Source organism: Euprymna scolopes, chromosome 30 (genome assembly GCF_053919585.1).
Source record: "Euprymna scolopes isolate OS-2025 chromosome 30, ASM5391958v1, whole genome shotgun sequence".
Classification (NCBI taxonomy): Eukaryota; Metazoa; Mollusca; class Cephalopoda; order Sepiida; family Sepiolidae; genus Euprymna; species Euprymna scolopes.
The window spans coordinates 57,915,035-57,925,034 of NC_136511.1; the positions used below are offsets into that span (position 1 = coordinate 57,915,035).

The window sequence follows — 10,000 nt, forward strand, 5'->3', positions numbered from 1 at the left end:
ACATGATCCCAAATAGTAGTCCTTTTCGCTTTGTTTGGAGTAAAAAAAAAAAAAAAAAAAAAAACCTCAAAACATGAGGAAATCTTGCCCTCATTTCATCAGCCATTACTGGGGAGAAGTCTTAAATAATTTCTAATTGTATTCTTAGTGTCATTACTGAGGTTCGGACCTTAAATCTTGAGAAGGCTGCCACGAAGAACTGGTTATAACTCAGCACTTTTATCCATTTCACCATAGGTTCATGCAAGCTGTTGTAATATTTTTGATATAATCAGAGGGTATGATTAAAGAAAATGAAAAGGTTCTACTTATAGACACTAGCGATAGGAACTGACCAATCAAATGGATTCATGTTCTGCTAACAAGCAATCAGAAACCGGAATATTGGATATTTTAGAATTCCCACACATAATTTTTCATGCCAACACAAGAAAGGTCTTTGCTCTTTCCCTGCAAAATTTTAAGTCCAAGGCTTGTACAGATCAACTCTTCATCTCCAGGACTTGTACAAATTAGGTACCTATCGGAAACTTTTCTGAAATTAAACATTGCTTAAGCTTCAATCTCTGTCCCATCGACAAAATGTAGCATCCCTCTGCCTGTTCTATAAGTACTTTAACGGTGAATGCTCCGACGAACTGCAAGCATTTGTACCCCCCTCGATGTAAATACCCCCGACAAACCCAACAAGCAGCAAAATCCCACCTCTTCACAGTTGAGATCCCTAGATGTAAGAGAGCCTTCTACTCCAGTAGTTTCTTCCCCAGAACTGCTAGACTTTGAAATTCCCTTCCGGCTTCCTGCTTCCTCAACTGTACTGACATGGAGAAGTTCAAATGTAACGTTAACAGACATCTTGCTGCCCAACTCTCCACATAGTACCCCTGTAGCTTATGTCCCTGATAGTAGCCCCCTACATCAAAGTGGCAATGTGCCTCGTTTGGGGTGAAAAAAAAAAAAAAAATTCAAAAGGTTATAGACCTTGATGGATCAGAATCAAAATTCAAATTGTGGCAAGTGAAATTTTCGGGTTATTTATAAATTCAATTATTATACAAAGTAATTCAGGCACAACCTGAAAATCTAAATGGCCCTGAATTTATTGAAAAGAATGCAACTGTTTTTGTGGAATTAATATAGGGCTTGGATGACAGAAGTCTATCTCTGATAATGCAAAAAAGCTTTGGATGATAGCTGCAAAGCATTGACCAAATTAAGACAGCATAATTTATTGAAAGGAAAACCCTAAATTATCTCTATATACAAAACTGACATCTCTAAAACATATGGAAGCTGAGACGATGACAGATTATATTATAAGGGCCAAAACAGCGGCAAATTCATTAAAAATGTCTGGTGAAGTGATTAGTGACAGTCTGTTGATCTCCATGATCCTTAAAGGGTTGCAGAGTGACTTTAAGTCATTTGCAACTGTGATAACTCAGAAAGAAAAACCCATGATATTTAGTCAATTCAAGATGGCACTAAGAAGTTACAAGAAAACTGAGAAAATGATCAGAGAGAACAATAAATCTAGAAATTCAAAAATGCCCACCTAAAAATGTCAAAATCAAATTATTCCTTTACCTACAACTTTCCCAAGAATCAAATTTTACTCTTAAATAAAGACTAACATTATTTGCTATAATTGTGGGTGACCCAATCACAAAATTTTCCAATGTAGATACAAAAATTACAAAGGGGACTCCATTATTTTCAGGTATTTTTGATATTTCAGCAATTTTAATGCTCGTTTGGGTAGAAATTGCGAAACGTAGGAACAAACGGCCATTTTAGCATTGAGAGAATGAATGCAGCATTCTGCAGGATGATCGAAATTTGATGAGAACACGAGCATTTGTAACATGTTTTCTCGCAAAACTATGAACATAAAATCCTATTTCTTCATTTTATTGTTGGTGCTTTTTGCCCTTAATTAATTTCTAGAAGTGTTGGGATAATGAAATGTTCTCCTCATAGTTGTATTGTCTGAATGCTAATGTATGTCTGTGAATCGCATCCTTAAATTTCAACATGAAGTTTTGCTCACATATTATCAACATAAAACTTAGCAGAGAAATAAATAATTTTTTATAAAGATTAAAAAAAAATGTGACACTGTATACTGAGTCAGTTTTATGCAGGAACGATCTATAAACGTGTGTCAGTTAAGAGGTACACCTTAGATGTGGTAGCAGTACTCCATCTTAGAAAGTATTTGCTAAGCAGCAAAAAGGAACAATGAAAAAGATGTAATTATATATGCATACATAGATTTATATTATAGATTACTGATGTGGTTCTGAATATTTTCTATTAATCTACTTTAGTTTATTCAATGGTTTCAATGCATTTGGATACTGAGTAAATGCTTTATTAAACTGTTTAAATATTTTAGGATGATTTTTTTTCACCACATGATTCAATCATTCTCATTTGTAATCTAGATACTGAGGGCATGAAATCTATCAAATATAAGGTAACACAAGCTATTCTTAAAAACTCAGGCATACACACACACATATATATATATATGTGTGTATGTTGATTGTGGGCCAACAACGTATGTAATTATGAAGGAATCAGATTTTATCAATTTTGATCCCAACTTTAATCCTCAGAGTCACTTGATAGAACTAGCTGATGGCAGTCGAGTAAATGATATTTTGAGAGCTTTTTCCCCATTATCTGTAGCTTCTCTCATTATTAAGGATAAACTTTTGTCGTCTAGAAACTGTACAAGTTTGGCGCAAGCATCTTCATTTCTCTCAGTGTCGCTTCCATCTCTATTAAGGTGTATACCTAAAATGGCGTCCTTTAGGCCAAGTGTGCATAAATGGCATAAAAATTTTGTCTCACAAATTTTGTATTTGATTTCATCTCCATCAAATAAAAGTCTGTCCCATCACCTTCCATTATCTATCCTGGGCACATAACCTGTTGCGAGTTGCATTTCAGTGAAAAGAGAAAAAAAAAAACTGGAACAAATATTTGAAAGAGGACACGAACACACGTGTGACAGGTATAAAGAGAAGTATATTTTTTTGAGACAGGAAGAGGAAGCGGGGAGTAAAAAGGGATTATGGGATTACAACGTAAAAGGGAGGAAATCATAAAAGGGTCCACGATAAGAGTTATCATACTTACTTTCAACAGAGGGGCATTCTAATTTTACAAAAGATGCCTGGGCAGCCCCGTTTGCGATTACCAATAAACTAACCCTCTCAAAGAGAGAAGGCAAAGACTAGGAGGGTGAACCTCCTAGGACTATACAGGACCAGCATTACACCATAATCAACAGAGAATAGATTATTACAGGAATGGTCTAAACTCTGTTGATTTTGGGGCCAAGGGAAAAAAAATCCCCAGCATGCAAACAGTCAATGGATTGTTATGTTAGACTTTGTTACTGGAACTTTTCTTAAAATGAACTTTAAATGCTCTTAATACTAAATTATCCTTTCTCCCAACTGTCTCTTTTTGTGTCTCCCTCTCACATATCAAAGCAATGCCCACTTTGGGAAACATTGATTTATACTCTAGTATAATATATTGAGCTGAAGTCAGAAATTAAAGCATGCATGGAATGTTTACTCCAGGCTTTTATTAGGTGCATTTTTGCAAATCTGAACAGTATGATGTCCATGGTGAGGAAAAGAGGCAACGTATCATTTCTGGTGTGACATCAGTGAAGAGTTCTAATAAAGGGCAATAACTTGTAACTGATAGTTATATCTACAAGGTGACCAAAAAAAACGGGCCCCAACTATAATTAGGCCCCTTTTCTTAGTGTTTTGTCCAAATGAAATGAAACTTTAGTCATAACTAATTTATTATATTCAAAACATCACATCAAAACACTAGGGTGTTTGGTCTTTTTTTCTCCGTTGACTGTAAAATGCTCAGAAAAACAATTGAATGTCCTGTTGTTTTTTGGGGTCACCCTGTATAATTGAGAGGGATAAATTTTATAATTAGGATTTATATGAAACAGTGCGCAGAACCTCTCCATTGCACTTCACCAGCTTTGAATACTTACAATGCTTCTGAAATGAAAAAATATATTAAAAAAATGACTAATTTTATTTCAAACACTCTGTAACATAAAAGCTGCAAACATGTTTGAGCATTGCAATTGCTTGACACAGACAATTAGATCTTTAATTTTTCAAGCAATTCTATTTTGTTGAAGCTCTTTAAATGAGGAAAGGATTTACACAGAACCAGTATCACTCTCTAACCAACAAAAAAGAGCAAGTCTACATCATTGCAAACTACAGTTGATACATTATATCAAAGTTTCCCATCTAAATCTCTTGCTTTTTACGAGGACAGAAAAGGAAATCTGCCTCATGTCTCAATTGTCTAATTATGTTCTGGGAATTTCTATATCCCTGCACGCACGCACACACACACACACATACACACACACACACACACACACACACACACAGTAAGTAATAATATAAATAAAAGTATTTCTTACATCTGGTGAACTCTGACTCCAGTGAGGTAAGCAAATATGAAACACTTTGCTGCAAGGTAATTTATATCCACCAGTTATCACAATCTTTTGAGATGCAAAAGAATGATTGTTGCATTCTCTTTGTAATTCATCTCCAGCATCTACAAGAATGGCCTTGGAAATCGCTCCGGTATTTAGATCCAATGAAGAATTAGTTGTGTTGACAATGGCATCACACTGAAATGAAACACCCGTAAGATATAGAGAATTAAAACAAATTTTATATTTATTTATTATTTAATATATTTATCTAATATTATTTAATTATTTATTTATTATATTGCTTACAAATTGTAAATAAACGAATAGAGGATGACTGGTTTACAAAAAAGATCTAAAAAAAAAATAAAATAAAAAAATGTGGATATGTTTTATTTTTATTTTTTGAGAAAGGGGGATACTATCATTATTAATATTATCATTGAATTAGGTAAGATTTAGCATTTTATTAAAGTTAGAATTAAAAGAGTATGCTTATTATTTTAGAATGACTTGAAAAGCAACAGTAAATATATTTTGAATGAAAATCCAATGTTTTCAATTTTGCTTGTTTGCAATGTAAATTGTTTTAGTTTAGTTCCATCTGTTAGCAATGTAGGTTGTTTGGTTTAGTTTTCTCTGCTAGCTGCAACTCTAATGGCATTTGCTGGAAGTGGGTTTGTTACATATTTCTGACCCTCTGCTAGTAGCAGTTAGTTAGTAAGCAAAGGTCAAATGCAGTAGATGAAACAAAAATAGTGATAGTGAATGACATCACATTTTCAGCCATGATGACTTCTAGTTCTTGCACTTCTGTGACTGCATAGAATTTACAGTACATGCAAGCATATGAAAATCCAACAAAAGTTTGCACTGTTAATTAATTGCAATGTGGGTTGTTCAATTTAGTTTTGTCTATTGCAATGTAGGTGGTTCAGTGTAGTTTTTTCTACGGCAATGTAGGTTGTTCAGTGTAGTTTTGTCTATTGCAATGTACGTTGTTTGGTTTAGTTTTGTCTATTACAATGTAGTTTGTTTGGCTTAGTTTTGTCTATTACAATGTAGCTTGTTTGGTTTAGTTTTGTTTATTGCAATGTAGGTTGTTCAGTGTAGTTTTGTCTATTGCAATATAGGTCCAGTTTAGGTTTGTCTATTACAATATAGGTTGTTCAGTTTAGTTTTGTCTATTGCAATGTAGGTTGTTTGGTTTAATTTTGTCTATTGCAATATAGGTTGTTCAGTGTAGTTATGTATATTGCAATGTGGGTTGTTCAGTTTAGTTTTGTCTATTGCAATGTGGGTCCAGTTTAGATTTTTCTATTGTAATGTAGGTTGTTCAATTTAGTTTTATCTATTACAATGTAGGTTGTTTGGTTTAGTTTTGTCTATTGAAATGTGAATTGTTCAGTGTACTTTGTCTATTGCAATGTTGGTTTGCTAATGTAGTTTTGTCTATTGCAATGTAGGTCCAGTTTAGATTTTTCTATTGCAATGTAGGTTGTTTGGTTTAGTTTTGTCTATTGCAATATAGGTCCAGTTTAGGTTTATCTATTGCAATATAGATTGATCAGTTAAGTCTTGTCTATTGCAATGTAGGTTGTCTGGTTTAGTTTTGTCTATTGCAATGTGGGTTTTTCAATTTAGTTTTGTCTATTGCAATGTAGGTTGTTCAGTGTAGTTTTGTCTACTGCAATGTAGGTTGTTCCGTGTAGTTTTGTCTATTACAATGTAGTTTGTTTGTTTTAGTTTTGTCTATTGCAATGTAAGTTGTTCGGTGTAGTTTTGTCTATTGCAATGTGGGTTGTTCAGTGTAGTTTTGTCCATTGCAATGTAGGCTATTTGGTTTAGTTTTGTCTATTACATTGTTGGTTGTCTGGCTTAGTTTTGTCCATTACAATGTAGGTTGTTTGGTTAATTTTGTCTATTGTCATGTACGTTGTTCAGTTTAGTTTTGTCTATTGCAATGTAGATTGTTTGGTTTAGTCTTGTCTCTTTCAAAGTGGGTTGTTCAGTGTAGTTTTGTCTATTGCAATATAGGTGGTTTTATTTTGTTCTGTCTAATGCAATTTTTAAATAATGAAAACATCTTTTTAGAAAGGTCGTTTTATGTGAGAAACAAAATTTGGTGAATATTAAAATGACTTAGGTCTTTACTTATTCATATAAAACAGCATATTTGTTTTTTGAAAAAATACAAACTACTTGATCAATTTTTGCGGCTTTTGGAATATATCATCATCATTCCATCCAAGTAGGTACATGGTAAAAGTTTGTCTTAATTTTTGTTTATCGCTATAAGTGTAAACGTGAATAAGCACCTAACATTATTTAGCCATGGGGGTTTTGTTAAATATTCTGTACTTTGACTTTTCAATTTAATAAACAAAAGATACTGTAAAAATTAAATTTACTTTGAAATTCTATTAAAAAAATTAGCACAGTCCGTAAATCGCACAAGCATATTTTTTTGCCTACTCTTTTTCAACCTTGTGTGTATTGGAGATGTTGACTTTAACCAATTTAAAAAAAAATATTGAATATTCCACCATATATTTCTGGCATAGTCTGTTATTCTGCATAAGTACCAAATAATCTAATACAAGTTTAGATTATGAAATGGATTAAGAAAAAGTAATAATTTATTAAAGATCTTTCAATATATATACAAAACAAACGTTGAATACATTAAAACATATGTTTCATTGTGTTATTAAGGAGAAAAGAATAAATGTATCTACAAAATATGCGATGAATGCATTAAAACAAATGCAGATTTCATTATATGGGTGGGATCTATTCGCAAAACATGTATAGAATACATTAAAGTAAATATAAGATTCATTATATTATGAAGGAGGAGAGGAAAAATCTATCAGCAAAAACATGTTGAATAAATTAACACAAGTACAGGTTTCATTAATTATTTAGAGAGGGGAGTGAAAATGTAAGAAACTTGATGTTGCCCAGGAATATATTAAAAAAATATAGGTTTCATTATATTATTAAGCAGGACAAGAGAAGGAATTTATCTATAAAACATATAATGAGTACTAAAGTTAAGAAGACAATCAAATCACTAAGTAATAAAATAAAGTAATATCCACTGATAAAATAATGAAGCTGACAAATCTAACTTAATTATATTGTGCCATGTCTGTTGTAGGATATTTAATTTTTCTTGATATAATTTATTAGGTGATATCTTCTTTTTCTAAGAGAGTGTACAAGTCATTTCAGAAGTAATACCTTTATTTTATTCAATAATCCAAGCTCAATTTCAATTTTTGTTGCATTCTTGACATTTTTTGTTGGTTTAGGTAGAGTTGCTGGTGGAGGGGACTTTTGTTTACTCACTTTCTTATATGCACCTGTAAAAATAAAAAAAAAACAAGGTTACTTCATGAAATGACAAAAATATGTGGCCAGTTCTCTCATATACATTAATATATATTAACATATGTATACGAAATATATATATATGAACATATTTCTCTATATTAACATATATATATATATTATACATATATATATTATAATATATATACATATAAATTATATTTATATATTAATATAAATTAATGCATTTCTCTATATTACACACACACACACACACACACACACACACACACACACATACACAACACACACATACATTTACTTCAAATTGAGGAGGCAAAAAGAAAGTCAGCACAATGGAAAATTGTTATTTAAATGTAACTTTAGGACATTAATGCAACATAAATACAACAAGAAGACAATGAACTAGTTAACATTTAGTAGCATAGCCCTTCTGCAATTTGACAGCTTGCAATCTTCTGGGAATTCCTTTAATTAGACGGCAGCAATACTCCGGGGAAAAGGGCATCCAACTTTTCTTTAATTTTTGTCCAAAGTTCTTCCAAATTTGAAATTTTATCATTGTATAGCTGTTGCTTGATGTAATGCCATACGTTTTTATAGGATTGAAGTCTGGAGATTGTGCAGGTCAATCAAAACATGGAATATCATGCTCTTCCAGGAGCCTCTTAACATTGCCAGCTGTGTGAATGGGAGCATTATTCTGCATAAAGATGGGATTATCATCCAAATTCCGACCAAAGTAGGGCCGAAAATGCCCAGTCAACATATTAATGTACTTGGCCGAATTAAGTCAACTTGCAAGCGAACTATAGGCCCTGAACAATTGGTACTAACAATGGCCACACCAAAAATGAACCTCCACCAACTTGCAGCGTTGAAACTGAGCATTGAGTATTAAATTTTTTGTCTTTCCTCCAACAAACGTACTGCCTAGCCTATTGAACCTGCTTTCGTAACTAAAAAGCACTTTTGACCAATATGATGATTTTCAGTGCATCTGACGAAGTTATGACGGCACTTTCTGTTCTTAAGAGAAATCATTTGCTTGCATCTTGCAACATATCCTTGCGAATAAAATTCCTTTAATCTGTTCTTAACAGTAGAAAGAGAGCATATTTTAACAAGATTGCACTATATATATATAAATAAATAAATATATATATATATATATATATATATATAAATATATTTAGTAATGTGATTGATAATTTAAAATTCAAATTAGAATTAAATTTAAAATCCGTTTCACAAGAAGGAACAACAACAAAGTCAATAATTTGTATGATCGTTTCGGAAAACAATGTTTTATTGTGGTAGACATTAAGCCACGGACAATAATTTTTACATATAGTATTTTAAAAAAAACAAAGTTTCCTCATCAGCAAAAGTATTGAGAAGGGTTTTTAATATATGTAAAAGACACCATAAATAAACCTAGCATTAAAAGTAAGGCAGATGTATCTGAAAAAAAATTAAAATAAAAGGTATGTATTTACTTGATAAGCAAATTAGTATGGGTTAAAGATAGAAATAAAATAGAATAAAATTATAAATCTGAATTTGGTTTAAATATAATATTATAATAATATATTTCTAATAAAATTCATAGACACACACATATACATATATATATATATATATACATACACATACACACACATATATATATACATACACATGCATATACACAGATACATACATATATATATAAATATATATAATTATTTACCTTTTAATTCTTCGCCTTTTGAAATCAGCAATTAAGGTCAAAGTATTCATATGGATGTTTATTGTAGCTTTTCAACTTATGAAATGATAAATTTTTAAAAAGAACGCTAATGGAATATTTTATATCGGTTAGCATATGTTTGATTAAAATGCTAAATTTAAAACTGAAGAAAGAAAGGGGAAGATAATCTTATTTCTTTAATTAAACAATGCAAGGGAGATAATTAGTATTTAATTTATTATTAAGGAATAATAAATCAAGCAAACAAAATATTATAATCTATTTTGAAATTACTGAATTTAATATTTTATTATTTATTTATTTATTGAAATCAAAAATATCATAGGTTAAGGCTAAGAATATATTTTAATAATATATAATAATGGTCGATATATCAGATCAAATAA

General features: G+C 31.4%; 1 protein-coding gene across 1 annotated transcript in view; it reads right to left on the reverse strand.

The window, feature by feature from the left end:
* The window catches only part of LOC145254821 (uncharacterized), a 128,657-nt gene that overhangs the window by 45,563 nt on the left and 73,094 nt on the right, over positions 1 to 10,000 (reverse strand). Inside the window, exons 12-13 of the mRNA XM_080113649.1 lie at positions 7,751 to 7,872; positions 4,487 to 4,702 (exon numbers count right to left, since the gene is read on the reverse strand). Of these exons, the coding sequence (XP_079969775.1) occupies positions 4,487 to 4,702; positions 7,751 to 7,872 (338 nt within the window). The remainder of the gene's footprint in view (positions 1 to 4,486; positions 4,703 to 7,750; positions 7,873 to 10,000) is intronic.